The sequence below is a fragment of the Grus americana genome, chromosome 4, assembly GCF_028858705.1.
Source record: "Grus americana isolate bGruAme1 chromosome 4, bGruAme1.mat, whole genome shotgun sequence".
NCBI classification, from domain to species: domain Eukaryota; kingdom Metazoa; phylum Chordata; class Aves; order Gruiformes; family Gruidae; genus Grus; species Grus americana.
This window is the reverse complement of record NC_072855.1, coordinates 59,863,595-59,891,132: the sequence shown is the minus strand read 5'-3', so window position 1 is coordinate 59,891,132 and position 27,538 is coordinate 59,863,595. Positions and strand designations below refer to the sequence as shown.

The following is a 27,538-nucleotide window of genomic DNA, read 5'->3' as shown; positions in this document are numbered from 1 at the left end:
GCTTCGGGTCACACGGTTTCCAGTTGTTGAGATAGACAAGCTGGGTGCAGAGATCAGATGAGAAAGCAATTTCCAGGCCAATGCAAGAAAGGGAGGGAGAGGCAGACTGTGCACAGAAAACATGGAGGGAGGACACGAAATAGGAGCCAGCACGGGTGGGAACACTGACCATGTTAGGCTCGGATAGGCAACAGCACGCAGAGAAGAAGCCCACCCACAGCCATGATCGCAGCAACTGAAAAGCAAACAAAAAGGCCCAGGATAAGGAATAATCCCACCGCCCTGGCAAGGTGCAAATACATTCGCAACATTTTTATATGCACTTCTTCCTTCTTATTGCAATTATTAGTTGGACCTTAACATCCTGCGCTGCAAGAATTTCATGGCATGTGCTACCGTTTGGGAAAAATGCCTTGGGGAGAGCGTATAGATCCTGGTCCTGCAAAGCAATTAACCATGTGCTTCCTGTACTTGAGTACCACTGCTGGGATTAATGGGCCACCCATGTGCTTAAACTTAAGCACCTGCCTTGGAGCAGGCAAAGTGACTTTTTCTGCAAGCGTGTGTGCAGTACAGATACAATTTCCTTTAAAGAAAAAAGCCCTGGATGAATGTGAGCCCTGCTTTTGCAGACCCTTATGCATGTACTCAACTCACACAGCCCTTTCTGGGTCTCCTTGTATCAGTGAAGCTTTACACGCGCATTACATATCTCCAGAAGCAGGACCTCATGAGTCGTGTGAGAGATTTCAGCCTAAATAAACTCAAAGTATGGTGAGTTGAAAGGCACTGCGTGTGTCCACAGCTTGCTTTTCAAGGCTGCCGAGCCATTATTCTAGTCTAATCAGAGTATAGATTCGTGACTGGCATCAGTCCGTAACCGAAGGCTGGCTACACCTCAGTAATTGCCCTTTATCCTTGTCAGAGAACTTGCATGGACAATTTTTCTGTTACCAAATCTATTAAGGTATTTCATCCTGAAAAAGAACATAGGGCAGAAGAAACAACAGGAAGAACTTCAGTATGATATGCAAGCAGGAGTCCAATAGTGCAGACATACTCCGGTTAAAGTCAGCTGAAGATCTCACTCATCATTTCTCCTCAAATCATCATAACATGTCGTTCTTGAAAAAAATTGTGCCCATCAGATTTTTATAAAGTATAACTTACAAGGCCTAAACACATTAAAATAGCTTATTTAGACAAAATTAACATTCTGCAACTACACCGCCTTAAATTATGATGCAAAATAACTTCAGGCATGCAATGATTTACAGAATTATATACTGGATTATGTGCTTACTTAAATTAGAACTGGTGAAGAATGTCTCTCTAAGCTCCTTTTGCATCAGCAAAACAACTTGCTAACATTTTCTAAACAGCGATGCCAATATTTTTTTACTATAATTGACAATATTTTATATTTTCATAATGCCCCAGCTTGTGCAGTCATACTAATATGGGAGCAGCTCAGCCTTCACTAAAACTCTCCATTGATCCAAGTTAACACTGGAGGGTCCAAAACCCGAAAGCACACAAAGGGAACCCAAGCATTATGTATTTTGAATCAATTCTGTCATTTCCTAGGTTCAACCTTGCAGGATTTGAGTGCAGGGAAGTGGCTGGTCTCCAGAAGATCACTGTGGCTGTGATGACTTAGCTTACATTTTAGCTAGGAGGTCCCTTCCCCCCGGGGATTTTCTAATAGTTGCTGCCACCAGACCTTCCCACATCACTCAGCATCCAAAGTCAAGGTTTATTGAGACAACAGTTCAATTAACCTGAAAAGCAACCACTTCCTTAAATGAAAAGAACTCGTTGTTTTCTTAAACAAAGAAAACTCTTTGAGCACCTCATCAGCAACTGGGCTGCTCTGAGACAAAATCAGTTCCCTGCACAGAATGCAGAGCGCTTCAGATCTCACTTGCTCCCTGTATGGGGAGGCAACAAATGCTCCAGTGCAAAGGAAATATGCCTCAATGCAGCCTTGCTCCTGCACACCCCTCACATAACGCTGTGCACTCAGGGTCAAAATACTCTGAGGTGTAACATTAGGGGAAATCTAAAGCTCTTAGAAACAAACTAAACTGGATCAGCAGACAATAAAATTCACTTTCTAGTCCCAGGAGCACTTGGATAGGTAAGTGAATGGACTACTTGGCCTGAACAGTTAGGACAAAGGAAGATTTATTACTGCTCGGGTGAAAAGGATAGCTTGATTTGGCAGATAAACTTCAGAATATAAAAATCCTGAAGCAACTAAAACTGGATGTTAAACTCCAGCAAACCCGCTGTGCCCTGATGGCCACCACATTTGGGTGCTGTTGGCTTCTAGGAGGGACAGAGTTTCCCCATCTCCTCACTCCACGCAGGGCTTTCTCCATCTAGAAACTGAGGATCTGAAAGCAAATGCTTTCCAGATGAGATCAAATGCTGTGGCAGGATAAGAAATCACCACTCAATGAAATGCACCCGGGGTTTTAAGATCTTTAGCCAGCAAGCTGACCTGTATCACGGAGCAGTCAGAGTTGAACTGAGCATCGTATACATCAAACATATCTGCAAAGTCTCCTCCAGACTCACTGAATCAACCAGCAGACTATGACAAGAGCTTGTGGGGGCTGCCCCGGGCTCCAGCAGGCAGTCAGGAGCCCCTCCAATCTGCTGCAGGTTAACAGATGACACATCCACATAACAGTGAAGGTTATTGAGAAACTACCTGCAGCATTAAATCCCCTTTGCTGGGAAAGAACGAGGCGCTGAGGTGGCAACATCTCCAAAAGCCAAGCTGGCTTGACACAAGGTGTGACTTCTGCTTCAAGCCCTTGCTTCAAGGAAAGGGTTGCAGATGGGCAGAGACAACGTAGAGGAGCCTGGAGCTGCACTGGCACCTCCTGGACCTCTGTGGCCTGCTGGCACCGTCCTGCTTCTTGGCTAGACCAACTCTACTGCTTTCGGTTATCTCGGGCACACAAAGCCAACACTCCTCCAGTTCTAGCAAAGGTGACCCCTGCAATGCCTATGTGGTTTGCAAACCCCATTGTCCAGAGAGCAAATTTTAATAAACCTGTGCTAGGAGGACTTATCAACGCTCTTGGCATTGTTTCAAACCCTGGGCTACCTGCTTTGTTAATGAAATGTATATATATGATGGGCCTCAACAACTGTGCCTGCAATCAATGTAATTAATTTACCACAAATCTGCAGATGACCCAGAGAGCATTCAGAATTAAACTGCATTTCTAGTGGCTAGACAGATCTCAGAGAGGTTCTGCTGTATATAGCTGCAGCTTTTAAGAGTTATAAGTTGAAGACTTGGAAGTCATGATAAATGAAAGCCTCGTTTGTTGCTTTTAATAAGCTGCTCTAATGGGATGTTCTTCACAGGCTTGCAATTAGAGACTGAAATACTTGAGGGTGCCCGGGAAGATTTTTCTAATCCTTCATGCAGCCTGGAGCGATGGCAATGATTGCTTCCTGCATCTCCAGGTTAGGAGGCCAGCACCACACCTAACACCTCGTGAGTCAACATGCTTCCTTCAAACATCAGAGGAGCAGCATTACACACTGTGAGCTGCTATGAATATATTCCTACTTTGCCCAGAACTATACAAATGTTTAAGGAGTCACCTCCTCTTCCTGTGAGCTATACCTAGTCCACAAGTTAAAGAACATCTCTGCGCTGTTCAAGAATAACTGAGAATGCAGAAGCCCAAGCAGATGATACATATGCAATCACTATGGGGAAGGACAGTAATGCCTCCAGGGAAAGGAACTGCACTTGGAAAGACCTCTGGCATTATACTTTGCTACATCTAACCCATAAGAAAGTACGGATAACTTTTTTTCTAGGTAAGAGGCTATGTGCCACAACATGGCATGCACCAGGAGAGGTCACGCTTCCTATTTCCAGCATTCAAAGCAAGTGAAACATCCACGTATTCCAAAGTGCAGAGGGACAACAGTCTGATTTTCTTCTTCATCTTCTACCCACTCCACAGCCAAGAGAAGACACTGTAAAACCCTGCTTTAGAACACTACATATGTATGCATTTACCAGTGCTCAGCAGGAGCCTGGAGCTGCTACCACTGAAGTCAGGCTCCGTTTTCAGCTTGAAGGACAGTCCAATTCACTTCTTGAAGTGGAAACAGGACTTGCACAATGCCACCAAACACATCATCCGAATGAAGGCAAGGAACTTTCGTCACTGACTGCTGCACTGCATTTCCCCTGCTCAGACAAAGCTTACACCAGCCGTGTAGCTGTTGTTCATTATGGTCCTCCTGCCCCGTTCCCTTGGCTGTTGCCAGAAAAACTCAGAAATTATGCTTTCGAGGGCAATGCCTCATGGGATCAGAGCTTAATTACAGATTTGGTCAACTCTCACCTTCTCTCTGGGCCAAAGTCATCTGAAAGCAGATTAGCTTAGGTCCCTAAACCCTCCTTGCAACTGCAGCAGCTCAGACTGGCTTGCAAAGCCCGGTGTGTTTGCACAGAAGTACTAAGCCAAAAAATGTTTAGAATGAAAAAGAAAAAAGGTGTTGGAGCAAACAAATTTGCCAAGCTGATCTAGGCAGGATGCTAGAGATGGGGACTACAGGCAGTAGATTTCCACACGGGCCTTGGAGGGCATCGCCCTGTGCAGAAGGGTGCACTGGAGCACTTTTTTTTCAGAGAGGGATCCTGTACACCAATGCCGCTAACGCTCCTCTCTGGGAAATTGTACCGCCAAAGAGCAAAGCGGCTGTTTACATGGCGGAAGTAGTAAAAACCTTGACCCGAACAAGAAGCAGGACCAGACCCTGGCTGCTCTTGGTGGATGGGAATTTTGACTTGGCAGAGCAATAGCTTCTCCAACAATATTCTTCCTCTTGTCAGGTGCATGGCGGGGAATATTTGGCAGTAGGCAGCATCATAAAGTGGCTATAAATCACAGGAGACAATGTCCTGTAGGAAGAAGGAAGAGCAAACAAGAATGTAGAGATAAAAATCCTTTAAAAAGTAACAACTAACAAAAATTGTGACTCACGCTGGAAAAATTCTCGCTATGAAAAATGTTATCTACAAACCGTCTCCCATTTCCCACGGAAATATTGAAAAAGCAAACTATTTTAAGCCCTGACACATCTTGGAAAATAGGATGGGGGGGAGGTTGTGGAAAAATTAATTGACCTTCCATATCACGGAAGGTTGCAAACGCTGGCTCAGGACCTAGGATACACACCACAATCCTTTCACCCTCTCTACTCTCTGAAAGTCACTTTTTAACAAGATGCACATATTTGTGTCCAGAAAGTAGCCCTCTGCCACTGCAGGGGCTGATATTTAAAAGTCTAAATCAGCTAAGGTCAAGGATGGATACTCTGGTGCAGAAGCCTCTAATTGCCAATGCCCAGGTGGCAAGATTTGTCTTTGCTTTGTCTTTCGAAGGCTAGTTCCTTGCCAGAAAGAGACTTACTTTCTGTATATGCACAACACAGGGTGAGGGGCAGTTTTTTGTTGCTTCAAATCTATTTTTTTTTTAAAGTTCTATAAAAAGCTCCCTCCGATTCTTTGGACGATCACTTGAGATGGAAAGGTCATCCATAATGGGTAGCTGGCTATAAATGCAGATGCACAGTACACCTCTTAGTTATTTTGAGCAGCTTTTGCGAACATGCACAAAATTGACCTAATAGCATCCCCATCTTACTTTGCAAAAGCCCATGCCTTTGTTTAGTGCTACAAAGCTCAAACGCTTGGGGGACCGGAGGGACCAGCAGTCTCTTAACACTCACCCTAAGACCCCGTCAGTTTTGCAAACAGGGCTTGGTTCAAAGGACAAAGAGGGGGAACTGCTCTGGAGCAGTCGGTCTCCTTCCCAGACTGATCCAAACCTGGCTTTCTACCTAGGTTTGTAGGAAGAAAGGGGCTGATGCCACGACAACTGCAGCACCTTATTGCTCCTTGCAAGACAGAGCACAAAGATCTTTGTGACTGGAATTGTCCAACATAGACTGTAAACCAAAAGTCTGTAATGATTTTAGATTAATATATATACTTCGATCAGGAACAATGATGCCAAGCGGCATCTAATTCAAGCATTCCTAGGAAAGCAAAATTTATAGCCTTGCTCTATCTGTAAAATGCATTGCGCTTTCAAGAAGAACACATAATCCTAACAAAACAAAGATAACAACAACTAGATGTTCTTTAATTCAATGCTTGTAGCTGGTTTAATAATAGATTTTCAATCCACTTCCCTTTTTTTGCTGAGACAACTACAGTCTGATTTAGTGAATCTCTTTGATTTGTAATCCTGATCGTTATATTATTAATATGCCCTTGATGCAAAGAGCGGGATAACTTAAAAAAGTGATCAGCTATTTTACTTGGCATTTATGACCTTGATCAGAGGACGCATTATTTACAAGAAGAGTTTTCTGGAGCATCTGCAAGTAAATCAGCTCTGAAACGCAGCTTAATTGTTTAGGGCAAAGCACATTTAGTTTCAAATTCCCAGGAACCTCCAGCTTCAGACACAAAGTGTGTTTCCACAGATGGACACTGGCATGTGGAAATGCCACCGTGACTACCGTTCAGCTGACCTTTGGTTTAGGGCCAGCTGCCAACGGGAAATGCCAAGCTGTTACATTCGTTCAAAAGAAGTGAGAAAACTGCAGAGATACTTGAAAGCAAAAAAAGGGGAAGAGGTGTTGAAACTTCTGCCTCCAGGGACCGAGCAGAAAATAAAAAGCCTGCAGAGCCCAGAACACTCCTGAGTCCTATGTCTGGGAAACTACTTTCCGAGCTGCCGAGAGCAGGAGGACGTCCCCTGCTCGCTTCAGCCCGGCACTTGGGAGGATAGGTGCAAAGAGATGCCATACAGCATCCTAGGGAGGAATATCCTAATTCTGAGGTGCCCAGGGCCTCCCAGAAAGCCTGGGAGCAGCATGGAGCCAGCAACAAGGAGCCTGTTTGCAGGAGCTGGCCAGGCTACGTCCTCAGTGCTGCTAAGCAAGAGAGTTTTTCTGCTTAGCTTTGCTGCTGGGCAGTACCTGTTCCCCTACATTAGCAGAAAAGACAGAGCCTGGACTTTGCACGGCTTGCTCGGTGTGGAAAGCAATGGTGATTCCAGCTGGAGCAACTCCTGGAGTTCAAAATGTCTGTTTTTCCAAAAGCAAGTAGAGGAAAGAATTAGGAAAGGAAATTTAACCCCCTGGAACCAGGCACTGGAACAACATAACCACTCCAAACATAGGAAAGCATCTTCCAGAAACAGGTTAACAGCTTCAGAAAGGGATTATCCCATGACTTGGAATGCGTTTATCGTCCCCGCCGTGTCACAGCAGGAGAGTCACTCCACGAATTGTCTTGAAATCATATCCAAGGCAAAGCAGCGTGACACATTTCGGCAGCATCTCTGCTTCTTCTGAACAGGAACAATTTTTCTGTTTTGCTTTGTTTAATTTCAAATTGGCTGTCAGCTTTCTGGGCTTCTGGGGTTTATTTTTCTGTTCTCACGAGTCACTCAACGCACTAGATGGGCTTTAAAATTCATGGGAACTCAAAGCAGCCGAGAAGCTCTGTGGTTGTGAAGCCAGTTCTCTAATGACGGACCAAACCTTGGCAATGGAGCCTTCTTCACCACCTCCAGCTCAGGGACTGGGTTTTTCCCAGTTTAGGTGAAGGGTTGAAAAGATAAAAGTGGACCAAGAGCTCAGCTCTCTGTGCCTGCCCCTTCCCATACACCCAGTGTAGCACCATGGAGAAGCTCCTGGGAACCTGCAACTGCCCTGGTGTCCATGCAGAGAGATGTGAGCCCAAGGTAGGAGCATTAAGGCAGCAGCAGACGTGGCGATAAAACTCTAGCCAAAGGAGACAAGGGCTTTTATAAACATGCCAAGAAATAAAGAGCCAAAAGGAAGCACATCCTGGAAAGCCCGTTAGGGCAAAGGACAGAAAGACATAACTAACAAGAATTGCTGACAAATGGCTCAGGCTTTGTGACTGCTTGCTCGGACCAGAGATGGTAGCAGCAAAATGGAGACCTGCAAGGGCACGTCCTTCCCAGAGGGGTCCTGAGCACTTGCCAGCGACTATGGGAAGAGCAAGAGCTACTGGTTGCCACACAGTTGCAATTCCTTTTGGCCACAGAGGGATATAGGTCACTCTACCTGAAATTCATTCCCCCAGACTCCTCCTTGCAGAGGTGACAGGTTACATCCGTAGCTTCCCGATGGCCACGCGTGCATTCTCCTGCTCCCATCGATACAACCATGCATCCAGTCTGGGGGAGGCCAAGGTCCACATCCCCCTGCTCTCTTCAAGCAGGGATTTGATTCAAAACCTCCAGCCTTTAAGGAGAGACTTGAACTCCCGCCTACAGTGTTCAGAGCCAAGTCTTTTTGGCTACAGTTTTCCTGTAGCCCCTGGTGTGAATGGCCTGTAGCCATTCACTCCCCCACGCCGCTGCACACTTCTCGTGCAGACAGGAGCATTTACTTTCCCATTTTTAAGCCCAACAAGTCACTCAAAGGAGATGACAGGAGCTCAAACGGCTGAGCTGGAAGAGACTGTCAGTCTCTGACCTTGTGTGGAGATGAGTCTGGCAGCACACTTACCTTTTAAGACAGGAAATAACTGTGTCCTTCCACGGATGCCTTACGCCTGCGGACAGAGCTGCTCAGCCTGGCTGGATTTCACCATGCTGCATTCACAGCCTGATACCCTCCCTCCTCTGGGAAATAAGACCCCCAGCCAATGCGTTCAGTATCAGTGCAGTTCCTCTGTGAGTACTTTGTAACACTTACAATATTCTGTAGACCCGAGCTTAAGACAGACCTGTATCATGAAAGCAACAGTGGGCTCATGGGTACCTTAGAAGCATAAATATTTACTGTGCACTGAAAACAAATTCAGCCTTATCAATAGATGCACCTCACATTGGTTTGCATGAAGGATGCTGCATCATTTGACTATTGCCATAAAAAAAAAAAAAGTACTAATACATGTGTAGTATATGAAAAAAGTGCCTTGTGCGCTGGCTGCCACGCAAGTTTAGTGCCGCAGTACAAACTGACCCTGATACAAACCAGATTTTCCCCCAATACCACAATCCCTTGTTCACCAGCAAGTTCCATCAACTTCCATTAGAGTTGTCAAAGATGGTATAGCCCAGGCTTTCATCACTTGCCTATGTTTAAGCACATGAGAAGTCAATGGGATTGCTTGATGGTTTGAAGCTGAGTGTCTCCCTCCTTTGGGGGAGCTCTCTGTATAATTTACTAGTACGTGGGCAACACATTAGTGTCCTACACATGAAAAATGAAATCCAGACCTGACCAAAACTTGGGGCATTTGGCCATTCGGCTGGGTTTCTTATCTTTTTCTTTGCAAGTGTTTTCCTGAATTCAAGTCTTCTCTGTGAGCAAAGCTTACTGCAAGCTCTGAGTGCAAATATATGGGCTTCAGGTTATTTTACCTGTAAAAACATGTTCTGCTTATTTTTAAAGGAATGTGAAAACACTCCTGTGAAAATCAAGCCAAATAATCAGGGCCAGTCTATATAAAGATGAAAATCACTGGGAAGTGAACTACATCTGTGAGCGAGCCTTTGCCATTCCTGCCTGTCCAAACAGATCAATCAGCCCACCCTCGTGCTGTTTTACAGCGCTACCGCTCGACAGCTTCGCTCGCATGCTGCTTTCGCCTAAATCGCGCTAATCAGCTGGTCAGATAAAAGTTATTGTAAAAGTTGGGGAAGTATAAATACACAGCTTCTTCTCTTACCTTCCACTGAGAAGGAAACCGATAACAACAGCCAGCAGAATGACTCCCACTGTTACAGACACAACAATTATAGGAATCTGGCTCTGGTCGCTGGATGCAGCTACTGCTGAGATGAGAAACAGAAAATGGAGATTAAGGTTAAAAGTGATAGTCAGCACTCAGATGAGTTTTTCTAGTGAGGCTGCCAGTGAGGTTTCAAGTCTTACCAGTTCATTTCTTCTTTTACAGTTTGTGTTTTCCCCCTTTGCTGTCTGCTTCTAGTTTGGGAAGGAAATGGGTGGAAAGAACCAAAAACACATGCAAAACCAAGCCAAAACCCCAACAAAATCACATCTCATCACTGAACTCAGAAACCAAAGTGTTGCAGAACACAGCCTTTGAGTTTGCAAAGTCAAGTTTCTCTTCCTGGGTTAGCTGCATTAAAATCACAGAGATAAAAGATGAAAACCCAATAGGTTCCCATTGGCAGAGAGAACATTTATGGAATGTTATTGTTAAGACACATAAGCAAGATCCCCAAGATAAACAGCATTCAAGGAGCTATAAACAATTAAAAACGAACTCCTTGCGCCATCTATATCACATGGCCAGAAGGTGCCCTCTGTAAAACAGGAATTTGCTAAGACACACACACTGGTTGGTCTTTTCATCAGCCAAGGGAAGCAGAGCTCTCCCAGCCCATGCCTTCTAAAGAGCTCTCCTGCCAAAAGGCAGGAGACGAGTACTGGGATAAAGTTGCCACCAGAAAGGTCAGGAATGCTGTTTGAGAACTGGGGTTTACCACAGGTTAAGTAAGAGCAGGTGAGCAAGCTCCTGCAGCCTATAAAATGGAAACGCTAACACCACTTGTACCTTGTTCATCTGCTTTGCGCTGCAGGGGAAGGAGCCTCTCTCTCCCCAGGGTTTTGCAGTGGGGTTCCCCAAGCAGGAACCAAAGCTTACTCACCCTGCCCTCTCCACTGCCAGCTTATTTGGCTGCATAAATTTAACTATCCCAGGGTACAAATCTGGCTTCTTCCCTGCAAAACCAGCTCCTCGGCGTAGGTGCTGCTGCTGTGCAGGGAAAACCTCATTATAGCTCCTACCCTCGTGCCAGCCCCGGATGAAGCTTCATCCACTCCGGGGAGCAGCAGGAATTGATTGTGCACTGAAGAAGCCTTTAACTAAATGATTGAAGTAAAAAGGGGTCCTTAGCACAGGATTAACTTTATGGAGGCTATAAAATAACTGAATATAGTCCCATATTAATTGTTAAAAGAAAGACGAAAAGGTATGGCATTTAACATTGATCTGCAATGGGTTTCAAGTAGCTCTTTGTATGGGAGCTCTCCAGCGCTCAACGGCGAGCGGCACAGACCTGCTACAGCAATGTAAATGATTTCAGAAGGATTGGCCATGATACATTAAATATTTAATGTTAACTGCTCCAAACCCGTGCCATCATCCAGAGATTTTATTAGCCTCACGAATTTATGGAAGCTCCTTAAGATGATGTTTTATTGCTTTCTTGACAAAATAATTAAAAAGAAAAACATTTAAAGGAGAACATTAAGCTGTGACCAGTGATTTTTTGCACAGCTCGAGGGATGGGGAAATGAGATAAATCCAGCTGTGATCTACAGCAGCTGAAAAGCCTGAACTCATAAGCCAAACTGGGACCTTGGTGCCCTTTAAAGCCGGGGGGGGAGACCAGCATTACCCCTCCTTGACTTGGTGACGTGTTCCCACTCCTGCCCAGCTGGATTAGCTCACCAATGCAGCTGAAAACCAGCTTTTGGCAAGGTTAGTTTTATCAGGGCTAGACAAGCTCGGTGGCATTTGGAAAGGAGGACAGCAGCTGAGTGGATACACTCAGCAACAGCTTCCACCCAAATAAAAAACTTCCGCTGAAAAATTCAGCCCTGGCTGCATCACAAGGCTTTACAGAATTGCATATGCAGGCAGCAGTATGTAAAAAAAACCCCAAAATTTGGAAAAAGAGAAAAGTCAACAATAAGTTACAGCTTCCCCCCACTGCATTTCACAGTGTGTTGTTTCATATTTCCTCCAAGTGTATTGCAAATAACTTTACAGAAACCTTGCGAACTGGAAACAAAACCTGTTGTTCGGTCCAAATGATTTTGGAGGCTGTTTTTGATTCTCACAACAGTCACTGAAAGGTTTTCATTTGTACTTGAATCAAAATAATTTGCTTTGGCTCTATCAAGGGGTTCAGATCTGAACTCCAACGTAACAGTGAGATTTCGATCTGTGCTTGCTTTCAGATTCTCTGGGACGTGCAGGAAAGCAGTGGGAGTCTGGTCACACTCTGGGCACCAAGATTGATTTTATATAGGGCCTTGGGAAAAAAAAATGCTTTTTAAAAGGTTTTAAACGTCAAATGGAGCTGCATTTTGCAAGATACTGAGGCTTATGTTGCATTTCAATTCTACCAAGTGTTTAAACACCTGATCAAGTCCTGCTTCAGCCAGAGCTCAAGTCCAACAGAAGAACAGTTCCCAGCTCCCAGACTGGGGACCATGCAGGAGGTATTCCTCTGACTACGCCAGCAGCTCCATAGTATCAGAGAAGTACCTAGTCCTCTGCCTTTAATATGCTAAAAAGACTGGGGTGCAGGTATCACCAAATGACTCCAGGGGTTTAAAGTGTTTAAAGATATTACCACGTGATGTCCTCAAAAAACCCTGATTAACACAGATACTTACACGATGGGCTTTATGGAAGTGCCATTATTTTTGGACAGGATTGAACATACCGATGGCACTGGATCAAATGTGCGTATATTTCATGTATTACTTATTAATAGTCTGGAACACTGTTACTTAAATGACTCTAAACTAGAAACTTTCCAACTGCAAGTAAAATTTCCTTAGTATAATACAGAATAATTTTTGGCATAACATGATTTTGTTGCTACTTATAGGGCACGATTAATGGTTAATACAATAAGAAATACATTTAATAGACCATTCTTATTGCATTAATGTTTGCATTATGATGCAATTTGCACTGTATTAGTTCAATCACTGGCTCCATAGCTACATTGCACATGTATAATGATTCCTTTAAAATCTACTATGGCTTCAAAGGTAGCATGCATTGAAAAGACAACTTGGCATCTTCTTCTCAAAGATGATGAATTTTAAATGAACTGGAGTAACACTAATCACAGTATTGACTAATTTAAATTTCCAAGGAAAACAGAGAAAATAGGCTCTTTCCCACAGGAATGAACAAGGTATTTCCACCACAAATTTTCTCTTCCATGCAACAGTATAAAAAAATAATAAATGACAGTTGTACAAACTGAAATAGATAGGACATATTTTCTGAGGGAGAAAATTATCTTTGACACCTCTGCAAAAATTTGGTAATCAGGACAAAAAGAATTTCCCCACGGCTGTGCCTGACCACAAGGGAAAGAGCAGCTGAGCCTCTGCATGCCTTGGGAGTTCACCCACCACAGAATCTTCTCCAGAATCCAGACCTGGATCATCAAATTCATTAAAAATAATAAAAAAAAAAATCAAACCCCACAAATTTGTAACAGGCCAAGCAAAAATCCTGCGCCTGCAGTGCACATTTTTCCCATTTCTGATCACAAGTCAAATTCCTTTCCTCGAGGCTGTGGCATTGGCAGCCAACAGAAACCATCTTTCAACTTGACAGAACTTACACCAAAAGACGCTAGCACTGGTTCAATTCTTCCCCTTGCAGAGAGGCACCATTTCAGGGTTTTTTCCCAGATGCAGATATTTAAGAGAGCTCAGCATCCTCTGCAGACAGCCATTAAGAGGTGTGGATGAGCAGGTCTCATCCCCTCTGTCCCTCCTCAGAGGAGAGCCCTTGTTGTCTCTTGCATCAGCTCTCATAAATACAGGATTTTTCTAAGCAGGGAACGCTATGAATTTCTGGAGCCTGATGACCTCCTGACTTCAGCTCCTGCCTCACCACGTGAGTCAAGGAAGCAAGGACAGATGTGTCAGCCTGCCAGGTGCATGGTCATGATGTGCCTGATGTTTCCAAAGTCAAGGGATGAGGCCGGGACAAGGAAGAGCTCTCTGCAAAGGTGTCGATCCCCTGACTTGTTTCTGGTAACCGTTCCAGAGACACAGGCTGACAGTAATTAAAAGGACTTACACACTGGGCTGGTTTCAAACTCAAATCTTCGGCTGAAGCCACCGTAGCCGGCAGCTGTCCGGGCTCGGATCTGGAAGATGTACGCTGAGCCTGGTTTCAAGCCATCTGCCGTAATCGTCGTCTCTTTGGATTTGATGATGGTGTAGCTTGTCTCCTGGTCCTTTTCCCACCCCCCCCCAAAAAACACAAAGTTCAAACACACAAATAGTGCCTCTCAGAGAAGAGAGACTCGTAACAACCCCCACAGCAACATTACAAAGGATGACTAAAACATGCATTTTTTGAGGATCTCTTCCTCACCCTCCCACCCGGAGGCCCTTTCTGCAGTACAAAATGTGAGATCTGATTTTCTCTTTTATAATCAGTGACTCTAGGGGGTATGTAACAGCGAAGAGGGACTTTCCACCCATAAATGACAATACAGGGACCAAACCATCATCTGCAGTAGCAGCAGCCTTCCATTGCTCAGGATGTACACAAAGATCAGTCCCAAGGCACGGGGAAGAGGAAAAAAGTCCCATTGCCTTAGAAAGGGATTTTAATTTATACCAGAACGACTTCCCAGTAATGTAATTAAGCCTAAAAGAATAATACATTATACATCATACAAGTTTATGTTGGCATTTCTAGAACCACGAATTAAACCTCGGGAAAGGAATAATAAACCAAAACTCCAGGAAAATACCTAATTTTGCATTGTTCTTCTGAAGCAACGAACTTGAAAAACATTTGCTGAACTAAATCTTCATCAGTTTCTAATGTGAAAGAGTTTCAGTTCTTTGATTAAAATTTCGTTCAAATGCTTCGTAATTACTCTTAGAATTATTTACTGTAACACATAATCTAGACAAGAGCTCATAAATTAAGGTCTACAAACTTGGAAACTGTTTTTTATTCACCATATCTTCTTGGATCCAAATTAATATGAGGTAAACAGTTCTTAGTAATTCCCTACCAAGACTTCTGCATAGCTCCTAGGATCTGAACTGATTTTTCTTTTTAATTTAATGGGCAACTTTCCATAGTAATATGCCTGGATAAGGCCCTGGGAATCTCCAAATGTAGGATTACAGATTTTTCTCATTGAAGTCTGTAGCTACACAAGGCTGTTTTGGAGAAATATGTGTGTGTGTGTGTGTGTGTGTATATATATATATGTATGCTTTTTTTTTTTTTTTCCTTCTTGTTAAGGGGTGATTTCTCTTAGAGGAATGTGATCTGACAAAACTAAATTTTCCAAAACATTTAATATAGATCATTCTCATCCCTTGGAAATGAACGCTGTGATTCTACCCTTACAAAGGGCTGAAAACTAAAAGAATATAAATGACAGTAGCAACAAACAAGAAGGATTAAGGATGACATCCCAAATCTAACTCAATGACTGGTTAAAAAGCAGTAAGTGAATTATTAGGTCACATCTTTGCTTGTATGTCAGCCCAATTAGGTTTTCAATACACTGTTGGCTTCTGCAAACATTTAAACCCTTGAGCTTTCCTATGGAAAACACCAAGCTTAGCTATCAGCCTGGAAGAAATAGCTCAAGACAGCATAAACTCGGACTGGCTGTAGCCACCTCCCCATGAAGGACTTGCACTTGAAGAACTATTTACTGAAGCTATTTCAGACCAGTTCTGGACCACGAATACAATGTTTTAAGCATCCTGCCTCCCTTCCCAATTTGTTCCAAAACAAGCTAAGTAAAATGAACAAATATATGGATTTCTTTGCTTTAATTATTTGCTCATTATCAAGGTTTCTAGAGGCTAATCTTCCCAGGCCAATCCACTATAAGGATTCAATGCGTTACAATGGTCGTTCAAACAAGTTAATAAAAGAATCAGTAACGGATTATTTCCAGCAGTAGCAAATCCTGATTCTTGCTTTGTGCTTTAATCTTTTTGAAAACCTCAGCCCTATTTAAGCCACTCACACCTCTTGTGCCCTTGCCCAAGCTCCTTCATCTGCAAAAATAATGTTGATTTTTATCCTGATGCAGAAGATTTATCAATTCTTTCCCGTTTGCATGGGCTGCTTGAACTGGTCCCTCCCATGGTCAGAGAAAGGAGAGAGGAGTAAGGACTCAGTCCTGGCCCACGTTGAGTGGTTTCACCTGGGTCACAGACAGAACTAATGGAAGATCTTCCTTAAAATAGAAACTCAATCTCCCAAAAAAGTGAACTGTGACTCAATTTCATTATTTTCCTCTTGTTTTCATGTAGAAAGCCTGGCTGTTTCAGAAGAAAAAAAGAATACCTTACAATCCCAGCTAAGGCAAGAAACTGCTATTCAGTCAACTCTTGCAAACCTGATTTTTGGAAATCTAAGATTTCCAAAGATCTAAGGCTGCATTGCTCAAAAGGTGCTATTTAGACAAAGTGCATTTGTTACTGTTTTCATTTTGCATTAATTTTGCAGGAAGAGAAGAAGTTGCCATTTAAATGAAGACGAGAAGAGGTAAGTTTTGTAGGAAGAGAGAGTGGTTTCCATTAGACCAAGAGCAAGAGCTGGAAAAACCAGGCAAGCTTTTAAGCCAGGATGCCCTTCTTCATGTCAGAGCAGATACAAACTCTCTGTAAAACCCTTCTCCTCTCCTTACACTGTGGATGCAAAATCAAGTGAGAAACTGAAATACCAAAGGCAAGGGATAGCCTGATGCTTCCGGGAGGAGATAGATGCTCAATCCTCAACCCTTCCCATTTTTAACAAATGAGCAGGCTCTATCTTAATGTGATAAGGCTGGAGAGGAATCTGACACGCAGATTTAATGTATTTGTTCAAGAGAAGTGGCACACTAATGGAAAACAACACCCTCATTTCAAGTCTTCCTAATCATTTACTGCAAAATCAATCTGACATTGATTTATGCATAAAATCACTCCATTCCCTTCCATGACTCAAATAATTATAACTAAAAAGAATAGGACAGTAAAGAGAAGGTACTTGGGATGCTCAGCAATCAGTCCATCACACCTTTTCAAAATATTTGATTTCGTATTCCAGGATGATGCCGTTGGGTCGATCTGGCTCCTGCCAGGAAAGGGAGATGCTATTTTTAGTTATCTTCCCTTTTTTCACACTACTGACTGGAGAAGGTGCTGCAAGACAGGAGAAAAACAGAACAGACAAAAACCATGGTTAGTAAGATGGTCTGCTCCTGCTGAAGTCAAACTCATCAGTGCATCCTCAAACACAAGGCAATCCGTAGCTACTGCAGATCAGCAGGGTCTGTTTTCACCTCGGTGGTATTTGCCCATTTTTCACAACTGGATTCGCAGAGATTTTCAGCAGCTGAGGCTCTGACCAGCATCACCCACCTGAGCAAAGTAACAACATGAACTACCATCAGCAGCTTGTCTTTTCAAGCACTTTTCAAGCACATCGACCCCACACCTTGCCTTTTCAAATGTGTCAGGGGGCTACGTTATCAGAATTACATACTGATTACATATTGCTTTATTTCAGCTGCTTTGAAGGTATGTATTTTTCAGAAGACCTTAGTTTACCTGGGCTCCTTAACTATTTATTTTTTGGCTTGTGCAGTAGTTAAAGCCTAGGAATCTTTCAGCCCCCTCCTTCCAGAAGCAAGGAACAGGGTAGCAAGGCCATTACAACCTTTATAATTCAATTGCTCTCCATAAATATCGCTGGGGTGTTACAGCTCGCATAGTGATACTAATTCCTTGCAAATGGCAACTGCAAAGATTTTAATGGCAATCACGGTTCAGAAGTTCGTGGCGTGCTTGGGGAAGCTGCAGCATGAAAGCAGCTATACCAGCTCTGCTTATTATTTTAAGATGCAGCCCTGAAAGGTTATCTGCCCTTTGCAGCACACATGTGCATCACAAACAGGCTTGATCCTTTGTTTTCAGTCTGATATCTGCAGACACCTTTTCAAGTTGTGGTTGTTACCACTCCTGCCAGCTCCCTAGCAAAAGTTGCTATGGGCAATGCAACCCTAACACCCCAGGTATTTCATGCCAGAGAATAGGAAACAACACTCAGTGAAAAGAAAAGAGGGTGGAAGAAATTCACGGTCTGTAATTTACAGGGCCAAGAGCAGCTTCTCCAGAGGAAAAACCAGCCCACACCCGGCCGAGGGCCTTTGACTCACCCTCCAGACAGGCCAGCTCTTGGCAAGGGTTACAGGGGGGCTGGGGAGACCCACGGGAAAGATCTTTGTGGCCATATGGGGAACTGAGTGCAAAGAGCAGTAGCAAATGACCACGTTTTTATCTTCCAAAATGTATTTGGAATTAAAAAACCAAACCAAACCAGAACAAACCCAAAAAAACCAAAACACTTCTCCTGTATGCAAGACTGCTCATTATCATAATACTAAAAAACCCCCTCATTAAGTAAAATAAAGACAACAAACAAATTAATTTTGCCAGGTCTGATCTTCAGCCAAAAAGAGTAAGGGAAGAGCTCCAGACAATTACCCCTGGACTGAAGGCTAGCAGCAAGCCTTCTCTTTTAAAGCAAGCTCCCGCATCTCAGCCTCTCTTCAGCCCCAGTTTTTCTCACTCCTGTTTACTAATCTCTCCCCCACTTGGCTCTTGGAGGATCCTGAAAGGTGTTGGCCATTTCCATATTGTTTTCTGCTGGAGAGCTGGCATCAAGCTGCACAGACAACGCTCGCTTTTTAGCTGTGCATCCACCACTGTGCTCACAACTGCTCCGCTGAGCAATACCACCCTGATTTGAATTATGATCACATTATTTATGTAGGCACCGCACAATGATCACCAACAATTTCTCATCCGCAGAGGTCCCCTTACCCTTGGCTGATGTCTTCCACAATTTTATGGCCTATGTGAGGGCAAATAACAACCTAGACTCGGACTGCTAATTTGGTATAGGACTTTTGATCAATTAATCCAGGTGCCTAAATATATGTTGTACACGCATGTGCACAGCAAGACGAGTTGTGCATGGCAGATATAGGGTCTGTGCACATGCGTATGGTCAGATGTGTTAGCCCAGAGAAGGCAAGTAGTGAACTCCGTTAAAATAGCATGAACTTCCCTTCTAATGCAAAGGGAGCTACGTGGTTTTCAGAGGCATCGGGAAACAAATCTCACTGTGGGATGGTGGTGCCAAACAACAGGCGATTCTACAACCCTAGTTAAAGAGACGATACTGATCGCTTCTTATCATGAGCCACTCGGATGCTATATATAGGGGATGGAGACACCAAAGCACTCAGAAAAAGAGACCTGTGCCCCCCCCCCCCCCGGGACTGTTCTCCAATGCCCCCAAATCCCTGCAATGCCTATCCCAGGCTTGCAGAGCTAGCAGCAGAGGTCTGGAAGGATGGAGAAAGTCAGAGCTGAGCATTAAACCTTTTTAAACTCCTATTAGCAAAAACAAACTTGAAAAGTGCAGCAAGGGGAGACCTCGGCCCTCCCTGGAAGTGTTTATAGGACTGAGGCTCACAAGTGCTTTAAAAACAAGAGAATGATGCAAGTGCTCCTGAACTCTGCCGCAAAATCTCTCCCTGGGAGGTTCAGGGGAGTTTAGCTCTCCTTCAGTGCATCAGCACAGCGCAACACAAAATGGACCACCAGCCATCCAAAAATGCCTGTCAAACTCCCTACTCCCCTAAAACAGAGCATCCTCTTTAAAAAGCAGTGTGTAAAAAGCTTGGGCAGTTAACAGCTTCATGGACTTAAATCTCTTGCCGTGCAAGTCTCTAACACGTGCAATCATGGCTCTGCAGAATGCTCTGCTCTACCGGGAAAAGGAGGAAAGATAAGAAAATGAGTAACCCAACTCTCAAAGTAAATTAGAAAAGGAGTAACTGTATCCTTTTTGAATCTCCTTCAAAAGAAGCGTTAAAGTGTAGCCGTGAGATAAAGGCCAATTAAGTAAATTCAATAAATCCCAGCGGTGCTGGGATGATACAGCAACTAGTCTGCATCCTCAACACACGGAGATTACGATGCTCTGAACTGAAGGAAGGAAAGTATAAGTATTTTAGAGTTTCCTTTGTCAAACAAAATGTAATCCAAACCAGGCAAGCAGACAAAGTCTGCAATCATTCCATCTTAAAAGCCTGCAACTGGATACTGTGCTATATGATCTCAGGAAAATAAAAGGATTACTTGAGACTTACTTCTCAAAGGTCACTGCTTCTGCAAGGGCAGCATCCCCTTAACAGAAAGAAACCAAGCCACGAAGCACTTCCGATTTGGAGTACAACATATAAAAAAAATAAATTCACGTAGGAGTCAAGATATATAAAGCTGTAATCCCCCATGTTTCTCATGTAAGCAGGCAGAAGTCTTGTTCAGATCCCTGCCTTGACACTACAAAGGGTGGATGTACATCGTGAATTGTTCACACGTTGCTTTACAAGTAATCTGCACATATGCATTGATTTCTCAGCAAGACACTCAAAATCAAAGAGGGATATTACATCATTTATGTTTATGTTTGCCATTCATGAAAACAGCCACGCGTGTGATGAAAGCAAACAGAAAATGTAACAAGGTGTGAAATTGCTAATGTACATTTTTGCTTTCCTGAGACCAAAATTAATCAGGAAGCAAATAAAAGCACAGAAAACTGATTCTACTTTTTTTTTTTGCTCTGTTTCTAACATTTCTTAAGAAGAATAAGGGGAAACACAAAATAAATAAATAAAGTTTCTGCAGAAGATGCATCATTAGTCACATCTGAATAACTACAGAAGATGATTTCATGAGGAATAGACCTTTTAGGACATTCTTCCTCTGCAACCTTTGATAATGACATTAGCACTGAATTAGCCATCTAGGCACCAAACCCAGAATTTAGAACATACTGTGCTGTGTCCCACTAACGTCTAACATACAACAATGCTTAGTGGAATAAAATGTTAATTATATTTTAAGAGAAAATAATGTTATCAGGTGAACGACCACTGCATCAAGAAAAAACAAATAATCCACTTTCTACATCTCATGGTCTATCTAATGCTTTCTCCAGCCCAATTACTTTTGCCTTGGTATTTTCCACTCTGGCAGAAACAACAGGTAATGGGTCCCCACCTGACCCTTAGCCCCACAGCCGGTGAAGTTTTTCACTTCTGATCAAAAGAAAAAAAAAAAAGAAAAAATATTTGCTCCCTTCACTGTCGGTGCAAAAACCAAGCCACTAGCCCAGGACCTTCAATCCAGCTTTAACTTCTGCCAGGACAGATCCTCACTTGGAGCAACCCAGAGCAGCCCAGGAAGAGATGCTGATTTACACAGACAAATGGGCTGGCACCTCTCCTTCCTTTGGCTCTTCGGGCATCTGGGCTTCAGGAAGATCCTGCTGCTACCATCTCTGTCCTCGCTGCTGTTACAGACATCTATAACATAGATGTCTATAGATATAGACATCACCTTTTATAGACATCTATGCTATGGATTTTCATGTGTTTTTCATGCATTTGCAATTTCTTTTACCATGATTATGGTTTCTCTATGTGCAAATGTTCGGGATCTAACACTTCAGACCTCACAATACACCTTGGGGTTCCTCCCTCCAATGTGATGTCAACATTTCTTTTGCAGTCTGAATTTACGCTAGAAGATTTAAAAGTCAAATTCATGCTTGTCATTAAATCAATATCTTCACCTGTCATCATATAACCAAAGAGTTATGCTATCATTAATGCACTTATAAAGCAAGGCTTAATTGAAGAAAATGAAACCTGTATCAGAAGAGTAACCACAAGACAAGTAATTCTGGTTCCACTTCAAAAGCCTGGTATACTGCAATTTTTCACTCAGTTTCTAATTAATGACATTATTGAATTTTTTTTTTTCAGGCCTTTGGTGACTTCGGAGTTTGGAGCAAGACCTGCATTATTCACCAACTCACACTAAAGGCATGTGAAATTGTAGTTGGCTTCAAGCAGTAGATTCATTTTAAACAAGATACATACATTAGTTAAAACAGACACACTGCTTTGAGAAGAAGCAAAAAATACTTCACTGTATTATCTCTTTGTATTTCTGTATAGAAACGATATACTTTTAGAAAAGCTCAACACCCAATGACTCCCCTAAAGGTACTTTTACCACAGATAATATACCTGGATCGGAACTTAGCGTTTAAGTCATAACTTGACTTCTGTGCTGCAATTTTTAATATCCCAAAGTGTACCCCAGTTTGCTTGATAACGGGTTTCAAAACTCCCTTGAGGACAAGTAGTTGCAAACCGTGCCTGGCTAGTTATGCAAACAGGTTGGACCCGAATTTGCAGGTGCTTGTAAGTGCTTCTGAAAGCCGAGTCTAGGGAATGAAAGGTGTTTGGACTACGTAGCATCAAATGCTGTTTCAATTCTACCTGAGATCTTAGATGGGATTTCAATGATGCACAGGCCCTAAATAACGCAAGGGGGTAAATTTAGCCCCAGGGTTAAAGTCAAACACCTTGCCAAATACAACCCCAATCCTAAACCACAGTTTATATATGGAGGTCATCTTCTTTCGAATGATTTTTCAAGGTATCTCTTGAGTAGACGGGGACTTCACACAGGTCCTTTTCACACATCAAATATCAAAAGAAGAACACAATCTTTAAATTTCCTTGGCAACAAATATGCAGTATTTCTTCACATCTTCTACCTCCCGAGACGAACACCTGAGATAAATGCCAGGTCTTAGACCAATTTACAGTCTCTGTTACCCACCCTCATTTTGAATGCCTCCGAAACCTGAGACGTCTTGATGTGTGCCTTGAAACAGAGGTCACACACGAGAGAGGAACCCAATTCAAGCACTCAGTGGCACTGACAGAAGGCAGGGCCCCATTTTTGTAACACAAGTCCATGGCTAATCCAAGCAACCAGATTTATCTCATATGAAAAGGGGCGATCTTTCAGGTGGTTCCCACCCCAGTCCCTAAGAGATTAAATGCAGCTCCTTGAGCTCGACAGCAGGATATGAACTGAAGCCAAAGCTGGTCACAGAGTCAAGGTGCTCCCAGACCTTGCTGCCTCACAGCTGGACACAGGGTTGGGTTCATGCAAGGTGCAATCCAAATTGCTGCCTAATTCTCTTGGAGAGCCTGTTGTTTCTTTGACAAAGCTTTCCTCAGATAATTTCTATTTAGACTTCAAATCCTTGGACTTAAGCTACCAGGAAACCACCTTTGCTAAAGGCAAAGAGAGGGGGATGGATGCTGTGGTTTTGTGGACACTACTAACCTGATGCTTTTAATTATCAGCAGCCCCACTATAGAGAAGTGGTCATGGTTGGAAGATACAAAACAGGAAAAACCCTTCAATTCATACTCACATCAGAGAGATAATAGAAGTAATCTGCATGCAATTTGCATTAGCACAGGGATAACGGTTAATCTCTTCTGATCTGTGTAACAGCTCAGGAGATATGCCTGGTTGAGACTGGGACTGAAATGCACTGGTGTGGTCTAAGGCTTCAAGATTTACTGTGCTCCAATATCCTGTTCTTGCTGTAATTCCACTGCAGTAGCACAACTTGAGGGAAGGAGGTGTGCATGCACACTAAATTCACCTAATTCAATGCCGCCTTTTCTCTGAGCATCTCCTGGAGGAGGTTACAAGGAGAGAAACTGCAAAGAGAAAAACCAAGGGAAACTAAGTATCTTCTGTTTAACAGCGACTACCTAACATCAACTGATCCACCCTTAAGGACCTATTGCTTCTTGCCACAAATCTTTTGATGAATTCTCCATGATATGTAGCTACTCCTATAAAACGCTATTAAAAGAACAAATAGCAAGAGAACAGTATTACTGTGTGTACAAAATCACTACTCAAATCCTCGTTATATTAACTTGTGTTATTATAGAATCATAGAATGGTTTGGGTTGGAAGGGACCTTAAAGATCATCTAGTTCCAACCCCCCTGCTGTGGGCAGGGACACCCTCCACTAGACCAGGTTGCCCAAAGCCCCATCCAACCTGGCCTTGAATATTTCCAGGGATGGGGCATCCACAACTTCTCTGGGCAACCTGTTCCAGTGCCTCACCACCCTCACAGTAAAGAATTTCTTTCTAACATCTAATCTAAATCGACCTTCCTTCAGTTTAAACCCATTACCCCTTGTCCTGTCACTACACTCCCTGATAAACAGTCCCTCTCCATCTTTCCTGTAGGCCCCTTCAGGTACTGGTACATTGCAATTGCAACAGGATTACTAGCAGAGCCTAAAGACATCACAGGATCTGGGCAATAGAGTCTTTGGGGCAAGACTTCTTTGTCATTCCTCATGTGCATACCACCCCATATACAACAGAGCCAGAATATTTAATGGAATCTATCACATATATCACTGCCATCTCTAAACATAATCTTGGGCAAGACTCTTAAAAGCACATGATTTCAAAAAATAAATTGGATTCTTGCCATTTGCCTTCTGTTTACAGAGTTGTACAGACATGCTTTCGGCCCCTGGCGATCACAGATGAGAGGCATGTACTCTTAAAGAGTGGAAGCTGCCTGCAGATTCACACGACTGGCTGTCACAGGGTTTTAGGAAAACATGACCAGATATCACAAGAGAAAATTGCAGGTGATAGGCACTGCCCACAGCAATCTTAAAAGTTGTAAATGAGAATAATGGTATTAGTGGTAGTTTATAGACTAGATAGTGCAAGCTAACTAGTACGGTCACCACTGGAAATGCTCACTGTTGGCACGTAGAGAAATGAGAAATGTCCTGGCACTTCAGTCGTCAAGAAATCCTCCGTACTCTGTTATTTTCATTCCTTCTGTGATTTCCAAGAAGATTTATCATACACAACTACAGAATACTAAGCACACTCATCTCGAGGTAGGGGAAGTATTACATCCAGCTTGTTCACCCAAACACATTCAATGTCTTATCAGGAACATTGCTGTATGAGAATTTTAAGGACTGTCTATACAACGAAGGCTACAAAGGGCACCATGCTCTGTAACATCAACCACGGTAGTTTTTTGCCCTTGAAACCTGAACGCTTGCACTCACTCACCTGTATTTTGCAGGGACTCCAAAGTCAGAGTTACAGGCACCGTGGTGCAAAATCCCCTTCATAAAACTACAGACTGTTTTAAAAAATAAATAAAAAAAAAATTGGTCCAGCAAGACTGGCCATGGCCATAATTCACTGCTTGGGAAATTTTGTTCCAATTGCCAGGCCTAGCATACCTTCATTTGTACTTAGAGCAGCATCAGCTCTGAGTCCTGCACAGAGTTCCTTTTGGGCTGTAATTTATCCTGATCCTGGGAAAGGAGAGGGAGACCTTACGGCATCATGGTTTGACTGTGCTCAGGGAAAAGGGCTAGGCATACCCAAGACAAAGAGCAGGGGAAGAGAGGTGTGAAGGAATATCTTCCTATAGGGCACAGATCCACAGGGAATTGCAATACCTGTTTCTCTTTTTTCTAGGGCCTCTGGAAATCAAGATAATAAGTTTTTCTCAAAGCTGGGGAACAGTTAGTGGTTAAGACCAGAGCCAGATTGCTTCACACCAAAGAAGAGCTGTAATTTCCCTATACTCCATTAGTGGTTTAGTTGTGAAGCCTAAGAATAAATACTATTGATTCACAAGACTCTTATTATAAATTCTCTCCTAGCAAGGTGATAAGGACTCCAGCTCTGATCCATCAAAGCGCTTTGGGAAAATGCTTAACTTTAAGCGCATGAGTACTACCACTGCTGTCAGCACTTTGCTGGATCACAGCCACAGGGCTCAGCATTTTGCAGTAGAATCGTCATTATTGAGTGCATTTATCAGGTTAGCTTCCAGCACACTTACCAGTGCCTTTCCTATCATTAGTAACCTAATATCTTATTTGCATTTAAGCAAAAGCTTCCTTTTAAAAACCACACGCTATTAAAAACAAAACAAAACAAAACCATAGCTACCGAATAAAATGCATAAAACATGCATGTTCCTGCTCCCTAACATAACTCACCTTCTTAATTCCTAAATTGGCTCCTTTATTCATACAACACTTGGTGCATTCTTCTTCCAGCTGCTATCAAACTCTAAACCCAGTAAATTCATGGACCATTTTTAAACTGTGTGGGAAATTTCCTTCTCTGCCAAGCCTGCCACTCTGTATGATACACCAATCAGTCTTCTTGATGAATTCTAATATTAAAGCCAAATTCCTGAACACTCCAGTGAAACAAGAGGCGGCCAAATAAATTTCTTATGTTTCCGCTTGAAGAACAGATAGTAAAGAGATGTAGCAGGTCAGAGGGAAAAACGGGCAAAGGTCTTAACACCCATTGTAGCTAGTTTTGGATTTCCTATGATACTTGGTCCCTCCCACCAGCACCGCTCTTCTCTCATGTCTCATTCATAAATGGGAGAAAAGCAGGAGCTCACCACCTTTGACAGGACCCTGAGCTGGCCACGGCTTTGCTGAACCACGGTCCAGACTTTTTCCATAAGCAAGTTCCCCAATGAAGACCAGAAGGCTTAAAATAAAATTCTTTTAAAAAAAAAAATCAAAAAATCAAACAGGTTACATCAGAACAGAAATCTAGAACAGTAAAACCTCAAAGTGACTAGAGCTGAAATGCAAAGGTTTATATACCTGTGGTTATTTATACACCTGTGATCCATAAACCCACTCCCACTCTGTCCTTGGTTTCAGATTGACAGTGGCTTTTCTGGATCAGGGCAAATGTTGCCCAGGCTATCATTATTTTTAAGGGAAATGGCAAATAGAGACAAAAATCTAACAGATCTCATCCTTGCTGCCAACCCAGACATTCTGCCCAGTTTTTTGGCACTTAAGTGTGACCATGGGTACTATTTCCCCTAAAATCTCAGGTTCCAAGCATTGAAATGAAGCTAACTAGCAAATTCGGTGCAGATCAAAGTGCACTGCAGGTGCTTGGGAAAACATCTCTTGATACTACCAAGGGAAACGTGGGTATCTTCAGCTTCCTAAGGGGTAACCGCTGCAGTGTGAAACATGGGAGCATGCAATGCCCCTTTGGAAGGAAGGAAGAAGAGCTGGAGCTTCATCCTGGGGCCTCCCAGGAGGCAGAGAAGTGATTTATCGGGTCCTTGGGGAGAAGGGGAAAGTGCTTGAGGGAGCTGGCGGTTTCATATTGTGCACCATTTTAAAAGTTGGGAAAAACACAGTGCATTTTGAAGGAATCCAAGAGGGCATCGGAGAATAAGCACAAGTTGAGAAAGCTATGAACAGAGACTGAAAGAAGCAGAGCTGTTCATTCCCAGGGAAACAAGAGACTGAAAAAGAACATGAGTCTCCAAATAAGTAAAAGGCTGCTGTCTCTGGAGCAAGACAAGCACAGAATTAAATTTAGGAACAGCTTTCTGAGGACAAAAATAATGAAGCACTGGGAAAAATCACCCTGTGAACCTGTGGAATCAGTGTCTTTGGAGGTTTTAAAGCAGGTTAGACAAGCACATCCTGAGATCCTTCCAGATACACAGCTCTACAAAGGCAGCTGGGCATCATAAGGTGAGTGATAAAAATAAAAAGTATCTTGAAAGGCAGAGATCTGGGAGACATACATTTTGTGCCATTTACCAGCCTGCATGTTTGTGCCAGGAGATGTTAAGGAAAAATCTAAATTGTTGAAAGTGGCTAGTCGCACAAAAGGATGGCACTGGGATAAAAGCATCAGACCAGAG

At 43.1% G+C, this 27,538-nt stretch overlaps 1 protein-coding gene across 17 annotated transcripts in view; it reads right to left on the bottom strand.

Moving 5' to 3' along the window:
• The window catches only part of EPHA5 (EPH receptor A5), a 224,357-nt gene that overhangs the window by 51,146 nt on the left and 145,673 nt on the right, over positions 1–27,538 (bottom strand). For 7 of the 17 annotated variants that reach the window (XM_054825687.1, XM_054825699.1, XM_054825700.1 and 4 more), the window contains 4 exons: positions 16,886–17,010; positions 13,913–14,072; positions 9,773–9,878; positions 170–235 (listed from right to left, as the gene is read on the bottom strand). In XM_054825687.1, coding sequence (XP_054681662.1) covers positions 170–235; positions 9,773–9,878; positions 13,913–14,072; positions 16,886–17,010 — 457 coding nt within the window. The remainder of the gene's footprint in view (positions 1–169; positions 236–9,772; positions 9,879–13,912; positions 14,073–16,885; positions 17,011–27,538) is intronic. The other 10 variants (XM_054825688.1, XM_054825693.1, XM_054825695.1 and 7 more) reach the window with 3 other exon arrangements.